The 25,387-nt window shown below is 52.7% G+C and overlaps 9 protein-coding genes and 1 non-coding gene across 10 annotated transcripts; 8 read left to right on the forward strand and 2 right to left on the reverse strand.

The window, feature by feature from the left end:
* Positions 1-619: 619 nt before the first annotated feature.
* Positions 620-2,304, forward strand: BP01DRAFT_384340 (cytochrome P450; the record flags this gene model as incomplete). Its single annotated transcript, XM_025577500.1, has 4 exons — positions 620-682; positions 750-1,859; positions 1,916-2,082; positions 2,151-2,304. 4 exons carry the CDS (start codon positions 620-622, stop codon positions 2,302-2,304), a joined length of 1,494 nt encoding a protein of 497 aa, XP_025429668.1.
* Positions 2,305-6,153: 3,849 nt separating this feature from the next.
* BP01DRAFT_97365 (uncharacterized protein) lies at positions 6,154-7,338 on the forward strand. The gene is made up of 4 exons (XM_025580272.1): positions 6,154-6,299; positions 6,403-6,611; positions 6,713-7,006; positions 7,054-7,338. The coding sequence occupies exons 2-4, from the start codon at positions 6,510-6,512 to the stop codon at positions 7,135-7,137; spliced, it is 480 nt and encodes a 159-aa protein (XP_025429669.1). The 5' UTR covers positions 6,154-6,299; positions 6,403-6,509; the 3' UTR covers positions 7,138-7,338.
* Positions 7,339-8,033: 695 nt separating this feature from the next.
* On the forward strand, positions 8,034-10,496 carry BP01DRAFT_97379 (fungal specific transcription factor domain-containing protein). Its single transcript, XM_025580273.1, has 5 exons — positions 8,034-8,076; positions 8,141-8,741; positions 8,836-8,987; positions 9,043-9,213; positions 9,261-10,496. The coding sequence occupies exons 2-5, from the start codon at positions 8,199-8,201 to the stop codon at positions 10,198-10,200; spliced, it is 1,806 nt and encodes a 601-aa protein (XP_025429670.1). The 5' UTR covers positions 8,034-8,076; positions 8,141-8,198; the 3' UTR covers positions 10,201-10,496.
* A 1,144-nt stretch (positions 10,497-11,640) lies between these two features.
* Positions 11,641-12,311, forward strand: BP01DRAFT_97261 (uncharacterized protein). Its single transcript, XM_025580271.1, has 2 exons — positions 11,641-12,169; positions 12,266-12,311. The coding sequence occupies exon 1, from the start codon at positions 11,753-11,755 to the stop codon at positions 12,041-12,043; it is 291 nt and encodes a 96-aa protein (XP_025429671.1). The 5' UTR covers positions 11,641-11,752; the 3' UTR covers positions 12,044-12,169; positions 12,266-12,311.
* A 409-nt stretch (positions 12,312-12,720) lies between these two features.
* Positions 12,721-14,475, forward strand: BP01DRAFT_97384 (putative MFS transporter). The gene is made up of 4 exons (XM_025580274.1): positions 12,721-12,919; positions 12,981-13,266; positions 13,332-13,746; positions 13,817-14,475. The coding sequence occupies exons 1-4, from the start codon at positions 12,848-12,850 to the stop codon at positions 14,442-14,444; spliced, it is 1,401 nt and encodes a 466-aa protein (XP_025429672.1). The 5' UTR covers positions 12,721-12,847; the 3' UTR covers positions 14,445-14,475.
* Positions 14,476-16,529: 2,054 nt separating this feature from the next.
* On the forward strand, positions 16,530-16,601 carry BP01DRAFT_t218. Its single transcript has one exon. It is a non-coding gene; the product is annotated as a tRNA-Met (tRNA).
* A 1,141-nt stretch (positions 16,602-17,742) lies between these two features.
* Positions 17,743-19,176, forward strand: BP01DRAFT_424749 (wax synthase family protein; the record flags this gene model as incomplete). The annotated part of the gene is made up of 3 exons (XM_025579718.1): positions 17,743-18,720; positions 18,778-19,087; positions 19,162-19,176. The coding sequence occupies exons 1-3, from the start codon at positions 17,939-17,941 to the stop codon at positions 19,174-19,176; spliced, it is 1,107 nt and encodes a 368-aa protein (XP_025429673.1). The 5' UTR covers positions 17,743-17,938.
* Positions 19,177-19,904: 728 nt separating this feature from the next.
* On the reverse strand, positions 19,905-21,933 carry BP01DRAFT_417180 (MFS transporter; the record flags this gene model as incomplete). The annotated part of the gene is made up of 2 exons (XM_025579239.1): positions 20,093-21,933; positions 19,905-19,925 (listed from the first exon to the last, which is right to left on the reverse strand). The coding sequence occupies exons 1-2, from the start codon at positions 21,707-21,709 to the stop codon at positions 19,905-19,907; spliced, it is 1,638 nt and encodes a 545-aa protein (XP_025429674.1). The 5' UTR covers positions 21,710-21,933.
* Positions 21,934-22,478: 545 nt separating this feature from the next.
* BP01DRAFT_358415 (URC4/urg3 family protein) lies at positions 22,479-24,151 on the reverse strand. Its single transcript, XM_025575426.1, has 4 exons — positions 23,900-24,151; positions 23,510-23,837; positions 23,272-23,448; positions 22,479-23,215 (listed from the first exon to the last, which is right to left on the reverse strand). The coding sequence occupies exons 1-4, from the start codon at positions 24,053-24,055 to the stop codon at positions 22,581-22,583; spliced, it is 1,296 nt and encodes a 431-aa protein (XP_025429675.1). The 5' UTR covers positions 24,056-24,151; the 3' UTR covers positions 22,479-22,580.
* A 311-nt stretch (positions 24,152-24,462) lies between these two features.
* On the forward strand, positions 24,463-25,129 carry BP01DRAFT_417182 (uracil phosphoribosyltransferase; the record flags this gene model as incomplete). The annotated part of the gene is made up of 2 exons (XM_025579240.1): positions 24,463-24,878; positions 24,937-25,129. The coding sequence occupies 2 exons, from the start codon at positions 24,463-24,465 to the stop codon at positions 25,127-25,129; spliced, it is 609 nt and encodes a 202-aa protein (XP_025429676.1).
* Positions 25,130-25,387: the final 258 nt, after the last annotated feature.

Here is a 25,387-nt window from a genome sequence, read left to right on the forward strand (position 1 = left end):
ACTCTCCCCCAGTGCAACGGCCCATCAATACTAACCATCGTAAATTCTGGCACTCTGCTTCGGTTTGGAGGACTACTCCCTTAAGCAGTAAGGTGGGCCTGATGCAGACGATCAGCATACCGGGTTGCGCTATCCAGGGTTCCCCTCTTTTGCACCTCCATCCTCCACCAACTTCCCCGCTCAGTGAGGAATTGTTTGCACACAGTACACCTTCGTCTAGCAGCAAAGCATCGAATAAGATGCGACATTATGGCCAGTGGTGATAGCACATCCCTGTCGTGGAACGGTTTCGACACAAGGATCCCAACCGGTCGCTCGCTGCCAGGCAAATGACGGTCGCGTTTGGCACCTGCACGCATAACCACAAGGTTCATGCTGTCTTTCGGCGCATAAGTGGGCGTTATACAGACAATCATGAACGCCCGTCATCCGGCAGACAGCCGTGAGCCGATTGCGAGTGCTCCTGGTGGTTGGCGATAGATAAATATCATTCAGTCCCCGAACAGCTTCTGCGCGTCGTCAGGCAGTCTCCTTCCTGCACACAAAACCCAGGAACTCATCATTTGAGAACCAGTTGCAATCCAAATTGCCCTTCCGCGGAATGAAGCAGTCAACGAGTATGGCTCTGAACGACATACAACATGCCGTCTATGAGCATTATCTGCCCCTGGCTTTCGGAGTGGTGAGTAATGAGCATTGATGATGCATGTTGCACTAGAATCCATGTTAATAGCAGCGGGACATCCTAGGTCCTATTAGCGGTAGTGGCGAATGGTTGTTACGAACTCCTGTTTAATCCACTGCGAAAGTTCCCGGGTCCGAAACTGGCTGTCGTGACTTATTTGCCCTCCGTATATCACACGTTGAGAGGTGATCATGTTGTCTGGTTGCAGAGCCTCCACCGCACTTACGGTCATGCTGTGAGATATTCTCCGGATGAACTGAGCTTTACGTCCGCCCAGGCCTGGCGAGACATTTACGGACATGCCAGTGGGGGCAGAAAGAGCACCGAGAAGTACTTGCGCTTTTATGGTCCGACTTTCAATGGCACGCCAGACATCATTCGTGCCAAGGCGCACGACCATGCGCGCTTTAGGCGGAACTTCTCCCACGCCTTCTCGGATAAAGCACTCCGGGCGCAACAGCCGCTGATTGCTCAGTACGCGGACATGCTGGTCACAAAACTGCAGGAGACTGTGCAGAAACTACCGTCTGCCAAGACTGATATGGTCCGCCTGTATAACTTGACCACCTTCGACATCATGGGCGACTTGACCTTTGGGGATCCCTTGAACCTGCTCAAGGGCACCGGGTACCTGGACTGGGTCGGTGGGATTTTCGCGAGTGTTAAAATACTCTGCCTCCTGCGGGTGACGCGTTACTATGCGTGGCTCACTACCATCATGAATTCAGTACTGTCTCGCTCTCTGAAAGAACAGGCGGAGACGCACTTCCGATCCAGTAAAGCACGGGTTGACTGGCGTGTGGAACAGACCCTCGACAAGCCGGATATCTGGGGCCTCATCATGGGACAGAAGGAGTCCCTCCAGCTCACCCGTGACGAGATGTACTCCAACTCTCAGCTCTTCATGGTAGCTGGGACGGAGACCACGGCCACGGCGCTGAGCGGCCTCACATACCAATTGCTGACACACCCAGAAAAGATGCAGAAAATCACGCAAGAGATTCGAGAAGCATTCAAGGACGAGAAGATTGACATGATCCGCCTCGCGCAGTTGAAGTATCTGAACGCATGCATAGAGGAAGGATTGCGTGTCTATCCGCCGGTGCCTGTTGGGGCCCCTCGACAGGTGCCAGAAGGAGGAATGACGGTTTGTGGAGAGTTCGTTCCAGCTAATGTGAGTAGTTTCGTCCGGCCCATGATCTGAACGTACCCAAGCTGACTCCACTCAAGGTTTCGGTCTCCGTGCATCAATGGGCGACATACCGTAGCCCCGAGAACTTCAAGCGACCAGATGATTTCGTCCCAGAGCGATGGACTGATGACCCGGAGTTCGCCAGCGACAACAAAGCTGCATTTCAGCCGTTCTCCTATGGGCCACGCAACTGTTTGGGCAAGAAGTACGTATCATCCCAGGCGAGGAAATGTTGTGCAGCGTGTGGAGCCCCAATGCTGACATCAGAGGTAGTTTGGCGTATCACGAGATGCGAATCATTTTGGCAAAGGTGCTATACCACTTCACTTTGTCTCTAGCCCCGGAGTCGGTGGACTGGGACAAGCAGAATGTGTTCTCGTTGTGGGAGAAGAAGCCGCTGATGGTACAGCTGCATGCACGGACCTGACCAATTGGCTTGCGACCAGGCGAAATCCGGGATAATCTCCATGGATGGATGCAGAATCGACCCCACAAAGTTATCGCAGTGTTGACTTTTCGTTTCATATAAGGAATAGGTGTCTGTGACTTCTCCTCATTCGTTGAGTGTGCTGATGACATGAGCAATGGAATTTGTCAAGGCCTCGGAGGCTGCACTAGTCCTCCCCAGGAGAACCTGTGAGTAACTAGTAGTTTGTGCGCTCGTCAGACTAGGCCCACACGGGACGGTCGCATCCACGTACCGCATGTTGAAACGTTCAGAAAGGGCTCCGTAATGCAGTCTATATTCAACTATCAAGAAAGACTTTTGAACAAGAGTGGACTGAGAAGCCGAGCAGGAGCTGTAGAAACTGGAAAGATGATAGGCAAATCGGTCGAATCTCGGGCCGAGCGAGCCAATTGACGGAAGGTAATTCCGAGAGCTTACGGTTTGACGGCCTGGGCTGAGCCTCAACAGATCCCGTCCGGCACAGTAATAGATGCCTGCATGCAGAAGTGGCAATTCTCTCATTCCAGATTAGCTGGCGTGACTGAGTGCCTGTACCAAAACTTTTCTTCCTTGATAAAAAAAAAAATACCTAATATCTGAGTCGAATTAGAACTACCTAGCACTTAATGAACAAGAGAAATGTACCTGCCTTTAATCTACACAGACAGTTTCAACCATTCGTGACGTCAGGAACAGTGGCTACCAATAACAAAAGCGGACAAAAGAGTTCCGGATGGTGGCGTTCTCTCCCTGGGATACCCTCAGGCCCATCACGATCTAGCCGTCATTGTCCGTTTTCCCGTGCGACAAACAGTGCTGGTTCGCCTATCACGCCCACATCGTGGCTTGACGCGCTTCCTAAACCATTCCCCTTTTCCAATCGGGACCTATTCGTAGATATAAGCTGTCCACCTCCTAGCCCCCAACCCAAGTGTGTGTGTTCTACCACGATCAGAGACCCTTCCTCATTATCTGCTCAGGTGAAGGATCGATCGCAATTGGTGGATCTCGGAGCAGGTACACCGTTGTGGCCGATGATCACTCGAGACTGGCGAACGGGTTCCATTTTGTAGCTGCATGGTCGGCTGGTTTTCGCCACTGTTTTTCTTCGCCTTTTCAACTCGCGGTTCCCTTCTCCGGGGTCGCCTGGTTTTTCCCTCTCGCTCGATTTGTTTCATGTCAACCACATTGTGTGTAGAGGATTGATTGCGTCCGATCAGCCTCATGGGTTCAGCGCTTCCTTCAGTCGCAGCACAGCTACTAGAGCCTGTCGGCTTAATGCAGCTTAGTCCTGCCTTTCTAGATGCCAATGCGAAACCGACACGTGCCCGCTTGCTTGTGTCTGAGCAGTCGAAGCTTTCATCCTTTTCTCGTACAGTCCACCGATCGTTTGCTCGAATGACGGAACGCACGTGGATGTCGATGTACAAATCATCCTAGGACCTCGACACGTATTCGTCTCGCATGCACGCATGTTGTCGCTCCGTTCTCCAAGTCGTGATATATTCCGTCGTGGCTAGGAAGAGGTCCCTGGATGTTGTTCACTTCTCGGTTAGCGGTACGCCAATGCACAGAACTAGTATGGATCACAACTGTCTTCTCAAGCGACCCCTACTGCTCATTACCCGGTCATTCATCCTCTAACCGTAGGTGCAGATTTATGCGGGCAATTGATGCGGCATGCTTGGTTGCGCATTTGGTTTTCTTGCGCTAGGGTCTCCTCTGGGCCGTGTCAACCACCGTGCCCCAGCCTCAATATGACCGCAACGAACTTCTCATGGAACGCCTCTTGCGAGGATGCTGCTGTCTCAATGCAGAATATTCGTTGCGGTCAACTCCATATGGCATCGATTTCCCTACTCCCTACCATGAATGCAATTCACAAGACGGGATCCGGGCGAACAGACATCGGTCTGGGTATTCTGCAAGCATCTTGCACATACACTACACGATGGTCCTGAACTCCTGCTCTCGAGCGTTGAGGGATTTACTAGATGGCTTGCTTTTTTTTTTTTTTTTTGAAAAACGAATCATGCCGCACGATGTATGATGAACGGGCGAGGAGGCGGACATCTGTGGTTGACGGACAAGGAAGACATGGGTTGAAACGCGATCATCTGAGGATGGTCCTCGTGTTCCAGCTCGTTTTTCCCTTTTAGTGATGCTTTTGAGACGCGATCACATCAAAGGTTGCGGCTTTGAGAGGATAAAGATCAAAGGGATCATGGCCCAGTGTACCCGATAATGGTGTATGAACAAGGTGATCTGTTGACAAGACCTCATCCACGGTTGACAAGGCTATCGACGCGGATTTATTGCGGGTGAAACGGTCGGTGTTGCTCTATTCCTCCCTGGCGCGCCAGACGGATGCCTCAGGCTCTGATTTCCAGGCGACGGACTTCGCCTCTGCCGGGCGTGTTTGCTTAGATTGAGCATCATGGACAAGGAAAGACAATTGGAGATCCCATGAAACAGGACGTGTGTTGATTGGTCCAGACCAACGAGGTTGAGTGGCAACTAAGGAGAGGAAAAGCGCAAATCAACAAAAAAAAAAAAAAAAAAAAAAAAAAAAAAAAAAAAAAAAAAGAAGAAGAGCCAGAAAATAGATGAATGGGCTGTGATTTGGCCTATCTATCCCTGTCATTTGTTGATACCTCGCGCAGCAGAGTCTGGGTGGTGGCCCGGTGGGTGACATCCTCTCCGAAAATGTCGACGTGGATTCGTGGGCCCGTAATGGGGGCAGCGCATGACAAAGCCACTCAACAATTAACTGATCATCTCTCATCAATCCAGCAAACAGCCCCTTCGAGCTGCAGGGTGGTTGCAGACGCAGAGAGGAGAGAAATTGGTAGGAGGGACAGAGGGAGCAAACTTCCGGGTGCTGGAAGTGCTTCGCCAACTGAGTTTTCATTTCACATGATCTAATCACTACCTACTAAGTTAACTTACAGACTGACACTTACTGCTTACAGCAGTCGATGCCCATCAGTCATGCTCGGGTCAAAGTCGCAGCCAGCCAGATCGCTGCGTGCAACCGACAAACATATTGTCCAATTTTTGCGATGATTGACATCCACCTGAAATCTCATTAGTAGTATTTCCGGATTTCCTCCTAGATGCCTGGTCTCCTTGCATCATACTCGGGTCTTTTGTTGCCGAGAGCCCTGTCATCATCATATCTTACGGAGCCTTACCTGAGGCAAGGCTGATTTGCTGTTTTTTTCACTCAACCGCATCTTGCTCCCATACACTCACCCACGATCTCGTTGACTTGATTGCGCTTATCATCCACGGCTTGGTCTGGGCCCTGACGGTCAGAGACTACTGGTCCTTAGCGCATGATGAATCAAGTGCTGGCTCCTTTCCAGTTCCTACAACTTCCTATCGACATGATGATAGCATGGGATTTTTACCGTCTTTGGCTGGGATCTACGGGCCGCCAGCCGGCAAACTTGTCCATCCAGCCAAATCCCCGCATGCGTTGGGGGGATTTGTCCCTCGGCGTGTCGCAACCTGATGGATGTTTTGAGATTTTTCCGGTGGAGAGGATGAAAATAATCATCTTTGCGTGTTAGCTGCCTCCGATGGCTGAATGAAAACAGCAGTAGTCACATCTGTTGTCAGCATGATCTAGCTCTCACACAGGAAAGCACATCACTAAGCCTGTCTTCAGCTAGCAGGACATGTTACCTATATCTTTGCAGATGTGTTTGGTTGCCTGGCACAGACTTGGACCGCCAGAGGAAGGACAATGGAAAACCAAGCAAAAGAATTCGACGTGTTTCCCACTCAAACCGTTAGCGGTCACGGAAGCCGGCTAGAGAGGTCCCAAGTGTTCTAGGTCGCCAGTAGTCTTGCTGACCATGTACGATAATGCTTGGATGAATGACGAAGGCAACATATTTCCGGCCTTCGACGTCTGGTGGGACAATCCGGTCTTCTTTCGGGGGAACTCCATGTCATCTTGTCTTCTGGTAATTAGGCCCCAGTTCTCGCAGCTCTCGTCAGATTGACATGCAAGACAAGCGGCTGTCGGTCTTGTGACTTTTATTATTCCGTATTGATCTCAATTCGCAGTCCAGATTGATTTCGTTGTAGGGAGTATGGGGGGTTGAGTTTTGGCGGTGGCCGCCCTATAATGTTCGCATGCAGGGAGTGTGTGGGTGGGCGATCTAAATGGCAAAATGGCTGATTGTCGCGCAATGACAGAAGTCTTACGCCATAAGCATGATCTGGAAAACAGTTCCGAACGCTCTTTTGCGATTAGGGGGAAGGTAATCTACGGAGTATGTGCTTTCGATATGTTGTGCTTTGGGAGTTATTTCCATGGGCAGCATGGATTGTGTTGCCGAACTGACATCAGGTGACTTTGACTGAGCTGGACAAGGCAAAATCATTCGGAGGAGGATCTCCCAGTGACTGCCGACTCGATCCACACTCCACTCCCAATGACGTTACCAATCGTTCGTTCGTTTCTCTTCCTCATTCGCTCTCCTTTCCGGCTTCAAATCTCCAACCAACCAACCACTACGGTGCCACTACCAACTTCCCCCATACTACGCCACCACGTTGTTTGTTCCGAAATCATTCTGACCCAGGAAAAGAAAAACAAGATAGCATGAGTGCACGGCTCCATGGGTTCCATCGTAGGCATTCCTGCAACCTGACTGGGTGGGAAAAGGTACCTTTCTGTGGCTCGTCCCGGATCCCCGGGCTAACCTGAATCAGGAAGTGAGAAAAGGTACTCCAGCTCCTCAAATTCTCCCTCCGAGGAGTTCCCTCAAAGAAACTTCCAAATCATGGAAGGCTTGATGGCTACTATACTGGGACCCGCCCCTCCCCAGCATTGTCCTCCGTGCACATTTGGCCCCTCTATTCACCCTCCTTTCCAAACCAATCATCGATAAAAGAAATGTGAGAAATGAGTATCCCGGCGCCGAAGAAGCCAATGGCGGCCGAAGTCACTTGGAGACCGGTCCCTCTCCCCCCTACCTGCCTGTCTCCAGTCTACTGCTCCCCTTTGTTTCTCTCCAGTCCCAAAACGAGCCTAATGCAGACCTCGGAGTCTAGGTCCGTTCTGTCCCTGGTCTTGATTGGGTGGAAAAATGTGCCAACCATCAGCAAACCGCCAGCAGCCCAGCTGCGATCTCCCTCTCCTTTGGTCCCTCCCCCCCCCTCTCTTAGCTTCCCCCCAAATCCCGAAAGACCAGCATTCAATCGGTTAGGGCCGCAGAGATTCGGTTTGGAGCCCAAGATTCCAGAATGATCAGACGCTCCCTATGCGATTGGTGAGGACTTTTTAAGGTTCTTGTCCCGGTGCTGCCCTTGCTCCATTGCAGGGGAGAGTCAAACGGGCAGGACACAAAATAATATTTCGATAATTCCCCATCGACGGTGACGAAACGCCGGTTATAGACCATCCCCTCGGCCTCATTTTTTATCCGACCTATATAACAGTATCGCCAACACGATCGCTGCAAGGTCCGCCCCTCCTCCCGCCCGTCTTGTCTTTTGCCATTCGGTGCGCTTTTCATCCCAAGACAGCCTCGGCCTCGTTCTGCTTGTAGTTGTCTTGACCTCCTCTTATTTCTCTTGATCAAGTCTGTGTTAATGTCCGATCCGCAGTCCGCTTCCCGTTCGCTCGCTCCCGCCCCCGGCCATCCGCAGAACAACAAAACTCCCGACAATGTAGTCCCGGGCCGGAAACATAAAACCACCGCCTGTACAGCGTGTAAGCAAAAGAAGCTCAAAGTAAGTCAATCAGAAGACCAGGAATTATGATAGGACGCAATCTGATTCGGATCGCTTAGTGCAGAGGGGACCCGCCATGTCAACACTGTGTGGCTAATGGCATCGAGTGCCATGTCGACGAGATGGCCGACATGCGTCGCAAATTTGCCATGAAAAGGAAACTGGAGCGTCTCGAACAAGCCGAAGACACCCTGATGCGTCTGATCGAAACACTGCGTGACAGCGATAGCGAAGATCTGGCCCAGGTGCTGAATTTGATCAGAAGCAATGCCTCGGTCGATGAGATACAAACCTACCTCGACCAAGAACTGTTAGGTCCCCACGATGAACTGTCTCCTGGCCTGCAAGAAATCAGAAATCAGCTCTCCCGCCCTTCCGAAGAAGCCGACGATGACAGTCGATCGGCTCGACATGGTAGCCGCCGCATGCTAGATGTGCGCCGCTTGGCTGACAGCCCGGTATATCGGGTTCCGGCGAAGCCATGGACGAAGGCCACCGATGATGACGATCTGGTATCTCATCTGATCTCCCTCTGGTTAACATGGACCTATCCATTCCTCAACTGGTTAGATAAAGACGCCTTCATCCGGGACATGCAGGCAGGTCGACTCGATTGCCAATCCTGCACACCGTTCCTGGTAAATGCCATCCTCGCGGAAGCTAGTGTATGTTGTCTATCCTAACCTTTGTGTTTCTAGCCCTATTTAGGCAAGCGGGGAGGGGAGGGGACCTCATTCATGATTCTTATGCGTTTCACAGTACCACTCCGACTACGCAGAAGTTTTTACCGTACCCAACGATATGTTCTCCCGGGGTGATCAGTTCTATGAGGAAGCACGTCGTTTGTTTGAAGAGGAAGAAGGCACTGCAAGTCTACCCACCATTCAGGGTCTCCTCGTATTATTTGTTCGGTAGGTGTGTCTCCATGCTACTTAGGCTTTCGCATCTAACTTTTTAATGCCTTAGCTTGACTCTCATGGGGAAAGATAGACTGGGTTGGATGTACCTCGATCTAGCGATTCGGGCGGCCGAAGAATACGAAGAGGCGCATCCGACGAGGTCGACAGTCTCAGAATCTGGTCGCGTTCTCGAAGATGCAGCTAATCGCACTCTTTGGGGCGTCTTCAGCATGGCATCGTATGTACCCCCGACGTATTGGCCGCGCTCCCAACTGACAACAGCAGCACTGCCAGTGTTTCATTAATGAAGCATGTCAACCTCAATCCACCGCGACGTCCCCGAATAGCAACCTGTCATCACGATCCCCACGACATCTGGTATCCCTATCCTCGCGAAGTCGAACCCGTACTGGGGCACCATACCTGCGTTTTTGACCGGTGGTGTGATCTTTCCTGCCATTTAATCACTATAAGCCGCGCATTCCATGACTTAGAACACCAAATTCCTCGGTCGGAGATTGCGACTTTCGTGCCGGCCATGTTTACGCAATTACAGGGCTGGTATGCTAATTTGCCGGCTTGTTTACATGCGGAGACAGCAACTGTTCCCCACATTCTAGCGCTTCACATGCTCTATCATACGACTGTGATGCAGATTTTCGGCTTCATGCGCTCTAGTAGTGAGATAGTATTAGATCCGGGATCTGCCAGCCAGGCCCGAGAGCTCTGCCTTGCATCGGCCCGGCAAATCGCCCACTTACTGGACATCCATCGCGCCAAATGGGGCATTGATCGCATGGCCCCATCGACCATCCAATGGTGGAGCATTGGACTGTTTACCCTGATGGAGTCCCTTGACTCTCGAGACAATAGGATTGCCTTCATCGAGCTGTGCACTATCGCCCGTGCATTTGCTCGACGCATGCCTCTCGCCAAGGGAATCTTTCGTATGATTCAGTTATCTGCCAATCAAATGCAGGTTATTCTACCCAGGGAGACCGAGGCGCTCTTTACGGACTTCGAGACACTCGCCTGGAAAGCGAGCGATTCTCAGGAATTCAGCAGCTTCTATCCGCATTTCCTTACTGTAGTCCAGCAAGGGTCTTTACGACAACCTGGGGTCGATCTCGATCAATTTCTCACTAAATGGGATGCATTGAGCATCTCCGAGCGCAATTCACACGGTCACAACCATGACTACGGGCCGGAACCTTCTGGCGGGTGATACGGCCCACTCAGCATAAATCAAATCATACTTTACGTTCTTGGCTTCTGATGAATGTATTGTTCCACAAACTGTGGATGTAGAGATAAAGGCAGTATTTTTTTGGGTGGCAAAGTCACGCGGGAAGTGACCCGCTTGCATGCCTCTGCATGCCTCGGATTTGGGGCACCTCCATCCTGCTTCAGCCTCTCGGAAACCACTTCCTGCGAATTTAATGAGCAGAGACCAACGCAGGAATCATTTCCGCAGAGTACGCCAAGGGTTCGCTGCCCAGAATGTAAGACTAGGCCGAAGTTTATCCAAGCCTAGTCTCGATGCTAGCCCACCCTATCGGTTCAGTGGTATCTGTTGGGTGCTCTAGACCAGTGGTCTTCAATGAGTCCTGGCATGCGGCTAGCCCTATCTTCTTGCATCAAGCCACGTCGAGATCTGGGGCCCAACTGAAGCGGGGTGGCAATGTTTTGCGAGCCTAGCTCTTTAGCCTAGCGTCAGATCCACCCATCCGACCTCCCACCAATCTTGGCTGCCTGGTTGCCTGATTCGCGATGTTCCTTGGAAGTGATCGGCCTTCGGTTCAACACGGTGGCAATGTCATGCGTTGATTGTCGGGCCTGAGCATGAGTCGGTAAGACGGAATTGATGCTGATCAGCAGCAGCAGGCTCCGTCAAATCCAGCACGGGCCATTCCGATGCATCTCCTCTTGACAGTTGACACTGACAGGCGCAAATCATCCTGAGACACCCCATTAGGTGCTGATCGTCGTGTAATCTTCTGAGGTGACTTTCTTTTATCGTCCTTTTGTATCTTGCCGCCCTTTCCAGTTTAGCATCACTGGCTTTTCTCCGCGGATTCACCACTAGTCCGCAGCAATGCTGTACCCGAGGACCCAGCGAGTGTGGCGAATCTGACACTCAACGTTATGAATGGAGACTACCTCGTGAGAGGAGGCTATAATCCTTGGGCGATCTTAGTGCTTAGTGTTTCAGCCGTATCTGTGACCGTGCTGTTCGACGCCAAATATTACCTCCGAGTATAGTACCTAGGTATCCTTTTTGTCGCTCGCTCGCGAACCGGTCACGGCCCCCGTTGCCTGACGGAATTTATGGTTACTGCTACCGTACGATTCACCTCAAAATGCTTATCTGTGGGCCTTGAGTTGCGGCTATGAGGGAATTTGCTCCCTTCGCTGGGTCCAAATTGTTTCCCTTTGCATCACCGGGTCGTCTTGTTGCTTGGCATTTACCCACACTACGTGGTGCCTGGAACACTGGCACTCGGCGTGCCGGTTCAACTGGGAGCGTTTGGTTACAGTATCTTCTCGCCTAATAACTCAAGGGTCGGTTCCCTCGAGCACACCCTTCTTGTTTAGTGCCCCCCGCATTCAACCGTATATTCTCTTTTACCTGAGAATACATCCCCCTCGGGATGAGTTCGGTCGTTGGGTCATTCTCCCTGAGCATGCGCAGGACCCGCTGCGTAGACACAGGATATGACTCTCTAGACTAACAGCCTATCATTCACAACATTCACTCCCTGAGAATCGTGCTTGGCATGACAGGTCTCATTCGCAACAACCTCTTGGAAGCTGGCTGCCATGAGCCTAGTCTCTATTCTATATTCTTCTTTGTTCTCGGGCTCGCGATTTCCCTCCTTGGGATCATTTCCCGCGCGATACGAGCGATACACGTTTTGGATGTTACGGTGTTGTTTCCATCTAAGCTTCTGAAGCAGCCTTTCTCATCGCCTTTCGCCCTTGGTTCGTTCCAGTCCACATCCTCAAGTCTCATCGGTCTCCAACTTCAGCTGCATTCTTTGACCGGGTCACCCGAGCCGCCTTCCTAGAGGCGGATGGCGATGTTTCAAATATGGCATTTACCCCGCGAACCTGCTAATATGGATGTCGGGTCTTGCTCCCCATGTACGGTGAGCTAATTGAGTTTACCGGGATACGAGTTTGATGTCGACATTGTAAGAGAGAGCGTTCTATGTATTTATGTTGCATTCCCACCGCATGGATGCAATACAATTGCAACCGAAATGCGGAAGTGTGACTGATTCTGAAAGATATCATCTCTCATCTCCGCTAAGATGCGCAAACACAAAACTCCCTTTCGAAAGACGAAAAAGTTTCTTCTCATTCGCAAAGTTTGCGATGACTTCCCACCTTTATTTCTCTATCAAGATTTCCATCCAAACTCAGTTACCAACAGAAATTCACGCGAAAATTCAAGGATCGGAGCGATGAACTCCGCGGGAAGAATAAATAGGCGTTTATTTGGTGATGGTTCGAGGGAGCAACAAACAACGGGAACTAACGGCTTTGGGTTCTCCGCAATCGGCGCAGCGGCAGAATTTTTCTATCTTATTACAGTACATTATCTACAAGTATAAGCAAACTAACTACAAGACTCCTCCCCCCGTCGAACCCCTCCTCCACAAAACCACTTTCAACCTGCGGGGGAAAACAGTAACTATGATTCAAGTCCCTGCGGCTGGAGGTGATGAAGCACTTGACCGAAACAAAGATGCCGCCCTGGAAGTTGTGAGTAGCGAAGAGGCGCTGGAGGTCGACCCCGCAGTGGAGCGCCGAGTCTTGAGGAAGATTGATTTGTTCTTCATGCCGGCGATGTTGGTGGGTGAGTGTACATGAAGCTACAGAAGGGGGTGGACTGGGAGACTGATCTTAGCATAGGCTACGGATTCGTGTACTGGGACAAGGTCAGCTCTGTCTCTGTTCATTTGACTTGTCATGGCTGATATTCCTGACACCCCACGACAGGCCATTCTTGGTAGTGCCTCGTTGTTTGGCATGACCACCGACTTGGCTCTCTCCGTTGTAGATTACAGCACTTCGCCTCCAACCAAGAACACCTCGCGCCTCAGTTGGGCTACCTCCATCTTCTACTTCGGTATGATGGCCGGTCTGTACCCGATGACTCTGGTGTTGCAACGCTTCAAGATCCAGCACGTGTTGGGCCCGATTGTCATGCTGTGGGCCATCACCTGCGCCGCCACTGCCGGCGTCACCTCATGGCGGGGTTTATTCGTCCAGCGCTTCTTCCTTGGTTAGTCTTTACTCCCGTACATCCCTGCATGACTGCTCAAGGCTTAATCTCATCTCCGCCAAAAGGATTCGTCGAGAGCGTGATCCCCACCGGTTTCATGACGGTCATTAGCGGCTACTACACGCAGAAGGAGCAGACCCTGCGCCAGGCCATCTGGTTCTCGGGGACGGGGTGGTTCACCATCATCGGGGGGGCGCTCAACTACGCCTTCGGCCAGATCACCACCGGCGCACTTCGGCCGTGGCAATACATCTACATCTTCGCCGGCGTTCTCACCTTTTTGTTTGGGATCTGGTGCTGCATCCTCCCCAACTCTCCAGTGTCGGCCTGGTTCCTGACCCCGGAGGAACGGGTGGTCGCCGTGGAGCGCCTCCGCCGTGGCCAAACAGGCGTGCGATGCCAGACGATCAAGATGTCGCAAATTGTGGAGGCGTTCACCGATGTGAAGCTGTATCTCATCGCTATCATGATGGCTGCTGCGTAAGTTGTTCTCCTCTCATAATTTCGCTCCCGCTTCCATTCAGGAAACTAAACCACGATAACATCAAAGCTACACTATCAACGGCGCCATCTCCGGCTTCGGTCCCCTCATCGTCAGCACCTTCGGGTACAACACCTTGGCTTCGATCCTCTTCCAATTCCCCGTTGGTGGCATCTGTATCATCTTCATCCCCCTCGTCGGCTACATCCCCACCGTCCTCCCCAACACTCGCATTTTCCTGCTGGTGACCTGCTGCCTCCCCGTCATCGCCGGATGCGTCATGATCTGGAAATCCACCTGGGGCTATCGCCCGGCCACCCCAGTGGTCGGCTACGCCCTGACCGGGTTCTTTGGCCCCGTGGTGAGTCTGATTATCACACTGGGTGCGAGCAATGTGGCCGGTGCCACCAAGAAGACCATCATGGCCGCGACGGTGTTCGTCGCGTATGCGGTGGGCAATATCATCGGGCCACAACTGGTCAAGTCGCAGACGGTGGGGCAGCATTACCCCGAGCTGTGGACGGGGATGGTCATCTGTTATTGCATTGTGATTGCGACGGCGGGCATCTTGTGGGTGGTGCTGTGGAGGGAGAATCGGAGGAGGGAGGCGGCGGGGCTGGATGAGGCATTGAGGGATAAGTTGGGATTTCAGGATCTGACGGATCGGGAGAATGGGTGGTTTCGGTATGTTCTTTAGTTTTCTCCGTATAGAGAGGGCTTGATGGTGGCGGAGGGGGGTGGGTTGGTGGTTCTTCATGTTTAATGAGGTGACGGCAATTCTTTAGATGCGTCAAGCTGGTACCAGTACATTGTATAGTAGTACCCTTGCTGCTGTTGCAAGCTAACTAATTCAAAAGTTCTGATCTGTGCATGTTTCAGCTTTGTGGATTGAACAGTTCAAGTATTAAAATGAACTCTCACTCTCACTCTCACGCTCTTACCTCCCGCCAGGCCCCGGATAGTTAACTCCAAAATCCCGATGAACACAGCGACTCTGAACTGCCCATCTTCAAACTCCTGCCTTAACTGAGATATTCCGACCGTTGAAGTACGGCACCCACCAGCAGTTCCTCGTGAAGTGGTCCGAAAGAGATAGCGTTTCGTGTGCCGGACGAGGGAAAGGCTACCTCCCGCTGGCGCATGCACCGGCGGATGCTGCGGGATTTCTGTGCCGCAGGAGGAGGAGGATTTCACCATTTTGTACAATAAGACGTACAATTTCGCACAAAGACTCTTTCTATTCCTATGAAGTGCACTCCGCAAGTGTACCCCCATCAACCTCCACAGCACTCACTCACTCACTCACTCACTCACTCACTCAATGCACTGCAACAGAAGGCGGCCCCAGCGAACCCCGATCATCCCGAGACTGCTGTTGGAGACTCTCCCATTCGTGTTCCGCGAGCAGGTAAACCCGCAGCTCCACCAGCCCCAGCTTGAAGTGGCAGTGATACCCCTCCAAGGGATAGAGACAGTCAATACACTCATGCCCGTTCAGCTCGCACGCCAGCACATCCCTCGCTTCCTGCCATTGGGCCGCCGGCACCACGATGATACACCATTCCAGCCCATCCGGGGTGGAGCCATCTCCGACCCACTCGACAAAGTCAGGTAGGGCCACGGGCTGGGCGCTGCGTAGAAGGGAAGGGTTCTCGGTGCGGGGGGCAGGGGTTGTTTGGTCCATTGCTTTACTGTGGTTTGTGGGTGGCTGATTTTGTACTGGGAGATCTATGGGTAGGGGTGGGGTTGACGGGGGGATTATATGCTGCGGTTGGGAGAGTCAAGTAGACATGCTTAAATGCTTTCAGATCGTGCATTCTTTGTTCTAGGTATTCTTGTTCTCGAGAGCTGATAATAATACTATTGATCGGTGACAATATTGTCTGAAGGCAAGAATCATTGTTAGCTGAATCACAGTTCGGGTGATTTGAATAGAGTGCTTTGTTCATTGATGTATTCAGGCACTTTGGTATCTCTTGCATTGACCTCATCCAGTAACAGCAAAACAAGGGCTCATTCAATATAAGTTTTGTCGCCTGGCCTGCGGAATGATACCATGGTAAGTATGAAGACAGAGTCCATACCAACGGTCGACATGATCTGAACCCTACCTCGCTTTTTTTATATTCAATACTTTGCAACACGACAAAAGCAGCAAGATCAAGCAGGGCCTGGGGGAAGCATTATGCGGGGCAGCTGTAGAGTCGGAGACAAACTGCATATGTTCTCCCAAATTAGGGCCAACACAAGAGCTAACGTAGACAATCCCCTCAATGCGCAAAGCATCCAGCACTAGTCTAATGCACGACGGATTTACGGATCACGCTCTATGTGAGCCTTGAAACCCCGCAACTCCGGTATCTTTACCTGCGCGCAATGTTCATATGACTGAATGAGAAGTACCGGAGCAGAAACGAGGACAAGGAAGAGAGAACAAATCTATATCGACCTTGCAGCTACTATACCGCAGAGTCTTCTTGTTCTCTAATCGAACCACTCCCCTCCACGATTCGGTTGACACTTCAGCACATCCCACACCTATATTAGATTATTACTGGTTTAATATGCCTTCTTGGACACATTTGAATTCGAGTATCATGGTTTGAGGGTTCGCTGTGAGTGAAAAGGTGTGTCCCATTGGCGCGGCTATCTCCAACCCTGTTTCATAGTTTTGCAAGTAAAATCAACTTGAGCTTTCTGCAACGCTTGATAATTCCGCTTGCATCCCAACCTTTTCAGTAGACTTATATTGTCAATCAAGAGAGCCTTTCATCATCTACCAAGCATGTTAGCTCAGGGGAAGAGCGCCGGGCTCATAACCCGGAGGACCCTGGATCGAAACCAGGACATGCTAACTTCTTTTTTTGGTCTTTTTAATTTCCGATGCCCACAATTTAGAGCAGTGATTATAATGATCTACGCATACAGATTATCCAGGAAAGATGAGAGCAGCCAAAGCTGTCAACTAGTTATGTTTTATCATGAATCACACTGCGCTCGAGGTCTCGAAGACGAATCTCGCCCCGCCAAATAAGCCGGACAGCAAAAGAGCTTCCCGACCATGCAAACAATCCTCCAGAGCCGTCTGAGACTAACCTACGTGGATTTGTCTTGTAGGAGGTTAAAGGTTAATCAGCGCTCTTTGGGCATCGATGTTTGCTGTGCCGCACATCAGCAGATGAACCCCCTCCTCGTGGAGCTAGCAACAGTTTCTGTGGAGCAGGCTGCCTACGCTAGCCTTATCTGCCTCAAGTGTCTGTCTCTGCAATGGGACGGCGGAAATACGATTGAACAGCCTGGCGCGAGATGAGACTGACAGAATAAATAGCTAGATCGCGGGTCAACTGGGTAGCATCTCTGTTCCTCCTCACTCGAACCTCTCTTGAGCACTTTGGATGGCTCCGCACCTGCAAGCACCATGCAAAGAGCATATGCGCTGGTCGGTAGACCAATATACATAGTAGGGTCACTGTAGTCTTGAATGCTCTCGACGAATGCGACAGAATGACAAGACATAAGCTTCTTCGATTTCATCGATTTTCTCCTAGATCAGTCCACCTACTCAGTGAGAGGGTTGTGTCTCAGCCCGTCCGGACCCCGACATCGAGCGCCACTTTGGACGAGACCATCGAAGCTCTGACGGCAGGGAGCGGAGGAATGCGAGTCTCTACCTCGTTCGGCGCCACACTCCTTTTGTCCCAGAAATAAATATCATGTACAAAGCTAGTTTCAGTGGGGGAATATGCACATTCGACAGCTAGCGATTAATTTACCGTGATGTTGACCAGATTCTAAAAAGGTCTTGTCAGAAGGAAAGAGGCTTTGATCGGTCCCTTGGATATCACTCGGCCCGTCAGGATTCTAAATATGGAAAATGCAGATCTCAGAATGACACACCCCTTGCTTGCCATCAATCAGCCAATATGCAGGCTCCACAGAGGGAACAGAAGAAGTGATGTATTAACGCAGCGACGACCAAACCACGCGACTTGTGTCTAGCAAGGAGCAAGCAGTGCCACATCGCCCACGCTTCCCTCTCTTAAATTCAACACATTTCACAATACACAATTGTGTTCCAGCAGGCACTCTGAACAGCCCTAGGTTTCTAGACAGAGCTGCACGACATGTGAAACCTGTTGTAGTCAGTCCCTGCCCACCGTTGACCGTGCTAACACTCGCCCTGCGTGCACCATGGATGTCCAGGCTCACACACGGGTTTGCCCTAGATCAGGGGTCTTTTGGTTTCTTCTCGTCGCCCAATCTCTGGCAGTTGCTTTTGGCATCGCCTTCACCCGGAAGAGCTCCCGTGACCGACATCTCGTCATTGTTCTTCTAGTGATACTGATGTACATGGAGACGAGGCTCCTGCCCTGCCTGACCGGTCCGCCTATTTTGAGAGGAACCTTCACCTTCTTCTGTCTGCTCAAGGCGTGGCACTTTATCAGTATCTTGGCGATCGTCGGCATCGAACTGCACGATCTCACCGATCCCACGAAGAAGCTACACCGATCCAAGCCTATCCGCCGCCTGCTGGCAGCCGCCACCGTGCTCTTCAGCTTTCGCGGCATCGGTACCTCATGGATGATCCAAAGTGTCCGACCCGTCCCAGCACGCGACAGGTTGTCGTCTGGTGTTGTGCTCACGGGGTCTTTGGTGCATCGCGTTGCGACCATCATGTGGCAAGTGGTTGTGCTCGACCTTATCTTTCTGGGCTATATCGACGACCTCCGGCGCTCGAAACCACACCTCTTCGCCGCTGGCACCGAGTTCCTTGGGCCACAGTCCACCGCTGAACAGCTGCGCGCGCGCACGATCTTATGCATTGTCGGCATCATCGGGCTGGGGATGCTGATGGATCTGACCCACAAGCTGCTCGCCATCATCTGCGTCGGCATGCGAATCTCCTCTTGGGACGACTGGCCTCCTGCATTCGGAGATATCAAGCACGCGTACACGGTACGCCAATTCTGGAGGTAAGCAAAGCACTACCCACTCCCACCCATGCGTTTGACTAAATACATTAAAACCAGCAAATTCTGGCACCAATTCTTCCGCTGGCCAACAACCACCATCTCAACCTTCGCGCGACACCACCTCCGACGATTCATCCGACTTCCGGCCGCGCTGGACCAGCTGCTAGGGCTAACCCTAATCTTCGGGCTCTCCGGCTTCACCCACTGGATGGCGGCCGTGTACGCCGAGGTCCCGGGGGACCTGACGGGGATCTTCGCCTTCTTTCTCGTCTCCTCGTTGGTGATCCCCCTGGAAGATGTGTGCTGGCGGGCTTACGCCAGACTCATCGGGCAGTATCCGCGGTGGAGACTGCCGCGGCGCGGGGAGGTGTGTCTCGGGTATCTGTGGGTGTATGCGTGTGCGTACGCGTTCGCGCCCTGGTTCTTGTATCCTGTTTACAGGCTTCCGGTGGATGAGGATGGACTGGGGGGGTACAGTCTTGCGCGGACGGTGGGGGTGCGGGGGATGACGGTTGGGGTTGTGTTTGGGGGGTGGGCGCTCAATCTGGCTCGTTGGAGGAGCGGAGTGAACGGGACTGCGTTTGTGTATGACTAGTGAGGTTCTCATGAGGGGTGATGTGCACGATGTGATAGTATGGTATATGTGTCTGAATGAAGAGGGGTGGAGTCTCGTTGACCGAGCGGGTAGTCTATCACTTTCGTACTGCCTGAGAGGATTTGCGCAGCAAAAGAATACCTTACCGCGATTTAGCCAATGAAATGTGAATGCCGTATACTGAAAAGTACATCACCTGTGCTGGGTTATTCAAGGGCGGGCTGGAGTTGAGTGAGGAATCTAAGCGACTATCTTGCTCATCGAGGTCAGTGCCCAGGTCCTCGGCCATGCCGGCTCGGTATCAACAATCTTGAGCAGCTAAGCGCAGGTGTCAGACACGGGGCAGAAACTCGATTGCTGTCTCATAGCTTGGGGTCACGCGGTCGGCGCACTGGCCCGGTACCAGCTGGATGGTAAAGATGTTCATAGAAGCTGGACACTACGATCTGGTTCCACTGGCGATTCACCAGCGATAAGGCGCGTGAGACTTCAAGATGTCGATACACTGCAGTGCTACCTGGCAAGCATCGTTAGGCAGTCTCCTAACAACACCACGGATACACATGAATCGGCCTGAGATAGCCATGCCTCAGACAATGCATGCACGACACTAAACGTGGTTTATTCACATCTAATACCTGCTTATAGTGAAATAAACTCCCACTCAACACCCCAGTCCAACACGAGCCATAACAGAAATCACTCTTTCCCCGCCTCCCCAACCGCCTCCGCAGCCCCGGGCTCCCCGTCCGCCACAACGAGGGGCTCCTCCGTAACCGGCCGCTGCGTCTCGACCACCTGGGCCTTTTTCGCCGCATGCTCCTGCAGCGAGCGCAGATAGCGATCCGACTCGGCCGCGAACTTGCACTTTCTGCGGATCGCCGCCCCATACCGATAAAACAGAAACGGAGCCGGCATGCACAGCAGCGACAGGAACGCCGAGATGGAGGCAGCCCAGTGGATGCCCGCGCCGCGGTACATGTAGGGGGCGAGGATGGGGAAGACGGCCCCGAAAACAGACCGCAGGACCGTGTTGGCGGCCAGCACCGAGGCGGCGTAGATGGTGTACGAGTCGATGAGGTAGTTCATCACCCCCAGATAGATCAGGATGACGCCGAAGCCGAAGGGGGCGGTCGCGACGATGCTGACGCTCCAGTGGATGGAGGGGCCATCGGTCCAGGCGAACCAGAACTGGCTGATAGGGATGGCGAGCGCGCCGGGCATGCACTGCACGAGGCGGGCCTCGGGGGGCGCGAACCCGCCGTGCCGGTCTTGAACGCTGATGAAATGGAGGTTCGCCGGGATCGTGACGCAGATGCCGAGGATCATGCCTACCATGATGCCCAGGAAGGCGAGGCCACCCACGCCCGGGTTCCAGCCGCGGATGTCCTCGTAGACGATCGGGAAAGCGGAGAAGAACATGTACAGGGTGCCGTAGACGATGGCGACATAGAGGGCGAAGAGCAGGACGATAGGCTCGCGGAAGAGAAGCACCCACGGTCGCGAGAGGGTGTTCTTCAGCAGTCGGAGGAGCGAAACTCGGCCCTTGTCCAGCTCGATTTTGCTGCGGTAGACCCGTCCGGTCAGAGCCGACAGTCGCAGGGCGCGTTGGCGCAGGAGCACGGGGGCGTAGGTCTCCGGGATGAAGAGCGCCAACAGCACCCAGACCAAGGCAGCCAAAAGCGCTAAAAAGCCCTCCACCCAGCGCCAGCCGGCAGACATGCCCAAGAAGCCGCCGATGATGGGCCCCAGCGCTGGCCCGAGGAAGGGGGCGGCGGCGTACAGACTTAGGGCTAAGCCGCGTTGGCGGGCGGCAAACATGTCCGAAATGGTGCCCCCCGCATTGGTAAACGGTGACGACCCAAACGAACCAGCAAAAAATCGCAGGATACACAGCGTCCAGATGTTTTGTGCTCCAGCACATCCCGCGGAGAAGGCCGTCATGGCGAAGAAACTCACCATAAACGGGGTTTGGCGGCCGAACACTTCGCTCACCGGGGCCCAGAAGATTGGGCCGACCGCGAATCCCAGCACGAACAGGGCCAGGCCGATGGTGGCTACTTCGCTGCTGACATGGAGATCCTCAACAATCTCTTTGGTGCTGCCGCTATAGGTGGATGATGTCAGAGAGACCGTAAGGGTGGAAAAGGCGACGATCAGAGTGATGGTGATCTTGCGGGCGGTGCTGAACAGCATCGGATTGCGACAATCATTGGGAATCCAGGAGACCACATAAGGATCCTCCTCGGTGCCACTGCCGGGGTACTCAAAGTCCAGGATCTCTTCATTGATGGCACCTTGATCGATCAGCATACGCCAATAGGGGATGCGAGAGCGATAGACGCCCTTGGGGAGGGTGCCGTTTCCGCGGTGCTCTTCCACCTCCGTGCCCATTGTTCTTTTTATCTGCGTAGTTTGTTCCTGAGTGCTGCGGGAACTGACGTCATCATACCGAGCTCTTTGTCAACACAAAATGTATGCCAAAAACAGCGCTTTTCACATTCGCTGGACTGTCCCGTGGAGCAGAGTCTCCAAACGAGATACAAAGCAGACGACAAGCTGGTTGGGCGGTCCATTGCTTTTATTGCGCTCATTGCAGTCTGACCAAGTGCCAAAACGACGGCAGAAGAGAAAAAAAAAAAGCACTAACTAACAGGATGGGTCTTGCGGACCCACAGCTCCTCCTAAATAACCCATGCATGAGAATGATAATGATAGTCTTCGTGCACCATGACCCGCCTTATTGTTGGATTGCAGACCATGTACTCCGCGTTGTACGTCTGGGGTTCAATATTAGGATGCATAACCCTGCATGTTGCGATGCAATAAGACGATCGTTCTTGGTGCATTGGCTTTGGAGAGATACAGTAGGTTTCGTGGACCGGATACCGGATATTCGGCACGGACGCGGGCTCGGGAGGGCAAAGACCCATCAGCCGCAGGGATGGGGGCCGAACCTCGGTTCGCGCATTAAGCGATTGAAGCAGGTTGGCCAGAATATACTCAGATACGCACTGAGTGATGATAACTAACTAAGGGGTTCGTGGTGAGATGACTGATCCAGTGGCGTCAATCATACCTAATCGAGTCAATGCGGGTGGAAGATCGAGACTATTGGGCAAGGGGTTCAATGGGGCTTCCATGCAAGGGAAGTCCTAGGATCCTAGGAGCACGCGATCTATAATCGGGAGTGGTATTAAGGTCGTCAGAGCTGCGAGCCTAATCTGGATTCGAAATCCTTCTTTTCCACTTCATCTGCCTACCCCTAAAACAGCGTCCCATCGCCCGAGTTTAAGATAGGGCTGGACTTAGTGTGCGGGCGCTTCTCGGCCGCCAACTCTCGGCCCGCTTTCCACGAGCCCGCCTCCAGCAGTTGAGGCAAGGTCAAGCTCACATCCCCCAACTTCCCGCTGCGAAGAATCCGCGTATGCAACTCGTCCAGAAGCGCAACTGTCATGGCTCGCCATTCGACAATCTCTGCATCGCCCACCGCAAAGCACGGCAGACTGGACTTGGAGATGCTCAACCCCCGCTCCAGCGCCTCTGGCTTGAGCGTCAAGACACCCATGTCGACGAACAACCCCCCGTTGCGATACTCGGGCAGTCCGGTGCCCAGCTCCGCGTTCTTCCAGGTGATCTTCAGGATGCGCTCAAATGGGACCTTGAGGGAGTAAGCCAGCCACTGCGTCAGCTTGTGGAAGGGCTGGATGGTGGCGGTGTCTGGGTCCGTCGTTGAGGTCTGCGAGGTCTCCGATAGCACGGGCAGAGGCCATGCATCGCCGATGGGATTGCCACGGACGCGGGTTCGGTCGGCGGGCCAGATCGGAATCAATGTTTGTTGCAACACAGTCCAGAGCTGTTTGTAGTCCAGATGTTCGGCGCCCGAAGAAAGAAGATAATCTGACTCTGTTAACTGTCGATTCGTGCCCGATTTCAAGCTGGTGGGAGTTACATACCAAGAAGGTGCCCGGGGCGCCCGGAGGGTCCAAATATCTCAGACAGACTGGTCACAGACTGCCCAAGTCTCTGGAGAATCTCGACGCGTGCACCGGCTCCAACAAGCGGATTCCTCGTCTTATCAACTTGAAACCCCTGAGCCAACACCTCCACTGTCAAGCTTCTCAGGGCCTCGCCTATTCAACACCCAGCGTCAGCAAGCTGGTGCCGGGTATGTGACAGAAGCATCATATGTACCATGCACCACATCCTTCCTGTCCGAGTCCTTCTTCGCGAAATCCCCGTTCAAGAACATATACAGCGAAGCGACCGCAATCCCCTCACTCCGGTTATACACATTGCCCGTATCAGGTTCCACAAACCGCCAGGTATCGCCGGCTCCGGCGTCGAGGAGCACGGAGACGAAGAACAGATCCAAGAGACTCCGCACCCTTTCCTTATCGTCATAACCTGCTTTCTCCCAACGCTCCAGCAGCTGTTGCAGTCGAGGCACGCCGCCGACTTCGAAATGCTGCCAGCGACCGTGGGGAGGGATCTGATTGTATCGGTCGGGGCCAAAGTCACGCTGTGATGGGTTTGGTTACTGTGGTGTCAGCAGGACCTACACAAATGGAGTGAAACTCGCACCTTGATGATATTCACAACATAGTCGACGGTCGCGTCCAATCGGTCGGGATGGTAGTCATAGTGATGGAGTTTGTCTTGCTCGGCTAGGCTCAAGACAACACGGGCTCGGTCGCGGACGGCTTCGAGGCTGAGTAGGTACTGGATGCTGTCTTCCATGCTGGCTTTGCTCTATGGTATCTGGTAGAGCTTCCTGAAGGTGGATCTTGCAGAGTAGTATGTCGATGAAAGTAACAACCACGAAGGTATGGTGAATGTAGGAGTGAAGGAGGGGAAGAACAACACAGAGCGGGGAACAGCGCTTATCTTCCCTTCCTTGGGCTGATACTACAGTATTGTATGTACCCCCTTATCTAATCTGATAACACCGCCCGATAGAGGGGTGTCTGGTATAGTATCGTAGGAGTATCTTCACAGACTACTCACCATTGAACTTCGAATCCCATTGACCACGGGTCAGTCAATAAGAGAGGCCAATTCGACTAACAATTATCAGTCATGTTACCCCCATCACCCATCATCCTTCAATTCAGCCATCCATCACTCAATCATCCAAACCTCTCACAATGACCCTCACCCTCCCCAACAACGTGCACCACCAGCACAACGAATCCTTCAACCACCTCCTCACAAGCCTGCGAAGCCGCAATATCAAGCCAGCAGACGTGCGCAGCCTAGTCCGCGAAATGACTACCTTCCTCTCCAAATCCGTCCACCTCCACACCACCCCGGACGAAACACTAGCCGTGATCGTCATCCTCCGCTCCGGCCTCGCCATGTTCGATGGCTTCATGGACAGCCTACCTCAGAACCTCCCGACGGCGGTCTACCACCTGGGCATCTTCCGCGACCCGACCACCCTCCAGCCGGTCGAGTATTACAATAAGTTGCCCCTCAAGCCCGCGCAGATCAAGCAGGCCGTGATCCTGGACCCGTTGATCGCGACGGGCGGAACGGCGGCTGCGGTGGTTGGGATTTTGAAGTGAGTCTCTAGTGTGGAAACCGAGTGGCACTGAGTCGGTCGCTAATATGGACATCAGGGACTGGGGACTGGAGCAGGTGACCTTCTTATCTATGCTGTCGACGCCGGCTGGATTGTCCCACGCAGGCGGAGTGTGGCCGGAGGGGAGCCAGTTCGTTGTCGGATCTGTCGATTCGCAGGTGGACGAGAAGGGGTATATCCAGCCTGGTGTTGGTGATATTGGCGATCGGCTGTTTGGAACGGTTTTCTAAGCGCGTGGCTCATATGTTAGTTAGTAATTTACGCGATGGTCAAGGCAGATTAATACACTAATGACATAAAAGCCATCCACGATGTCAATTTGAGAAAAGAGCATATGGTAAGGAAGCTGTGCTCCATGCAACCCTCCATGCACAAACAATATAAACCACAAATAAAACCCGTATCCCCGATATGCAGGACCCCATTTGTTGATTTGCGATGCGAAATTATGTCAGTCCACCTTCACCACCATGCATACCATGAACCCC

The sequence above is a fragment of the Aspergillus saccharolyticus genome (genome assembly GCF_003184585.1).
Source record: "Aspergillus saccharolyticus JOP 1030-1 unplaced genomic scaffold BP01scaffold_25, whole genome shotgun sequence".
NCBI lineage: Eukaryota > Fungi > Ascomycota > Eurotiomycetes > Eurotiales > Aspergillaceae > Aspergillus > Aspergillus saccharolyticus.

What these genes read in the sequence shown, in the direction of transcription:
- BP01DRAFT_97261 (XM_025580271.1), top strand. Translation starts at nt 11,753, where the DNA reads ATGACAGGTCTCATTCGCAACAACCTCTTGGAAGCTGGCTGCCATGAG.
- BP01DRAFT_97365 (XM_025580272.1), top strand. Translation starts at nt 6,510, where the DNA reads ATGGCTGATTGTCGCGCAATGACAGAAGTCTTACGCCATAAGCATGAT. An exon ending in GGGGGAAGGTAATCTACGGA is followed by an intron (nt 6,612 to 6,712) that starts GTATGTGCTTTC and finishes GAGCTGGACAAG; the next exon opens with GCAAAATCATTCGGAGGAGG. An exon ending in ACCTGACTGGGTGGGAAAAG is followed by an intron (nt 7,007 to 7,053) that starts GTACCTTTCTGT and finishes AACCTGAATCAG; the next exon opens with GAAGTGAGAAAAGGTACTCC.
- BP01DRAFT_97379 (XM_025580273.1), top strand. Translation starts at nt 8,199, where the DNA reads ATGGCCGACATGCGTCGCAAATTTGCCATGAAAAGGAAACTGGAGCGT. An exon ending in CCATCCTCGCGGAAGCTAGT is followed by an intron (nt 8,742 to 8,835) that starts GTATGTTGTCTA and finishes TGCGTTTCACAG; the next exon opens with TACCACTCCGACTACGCAGA. An exon ending in CTCCTCGTATTATTTGTTCG is followed by an intron (nt 8,988 to 9,042) that starts GTAGGTGTGTCT and finishes TTAATGCCTTAG; the next exon opens with CTTGACTCTCATGGGGAAAG.
- BP01DRAFT_97384 (XM_025580274.1), top strand. Translation starts at nt 12,848, where the DNA reads ATGAAGCTACAGAAGGGGGTGGACTGGGAGACTGATCTTAGCATAGGC. An exon ending in CGTCCAGCGCTTCTTCCTTG is followed by an intron (nt 13,267 to 13,331) that starts GTTAGTCTTTAC and finishes CTCCGCCAAAAG; the next exon opens with GATTCGTCGAGAGCGTGATC. An exon ending in GCTATCATGATGGCTGCTGC is followed by an intron (nt 13,747 to 13,816) that starts GTAAGTTGTTCT and finishes ATAACATCAAAG; the next exon opens with CTACACTATCAACGGCGCCA.
- BP01DRAFT_358415 (XM_025575426.1), bottom strand. Translation starts at nt 24,055, where the DNA reads ATGGAAGACAGCATCCAGTACCTACTCAGCCTCGAAGCCGTCCGCGAC. An exon ending in ATGTTGTGAATATCATCAAG is followed by an intron (nt 23,838 to 23,899) that starts GTGCGAGTTTCA and finishes AACCCATCACAG; the next exon opens with CGTGACTTTGGCCCCGACCG. An exon ending in CAGGAAGGATGTGGTGCATG is followed by an intron (nt 23,449 to 23,509) that starts GTACATATGATG and finishes GGTGTTGAATAG; the next exon opens with GCGAGGCCCTGAGAAGCTTG.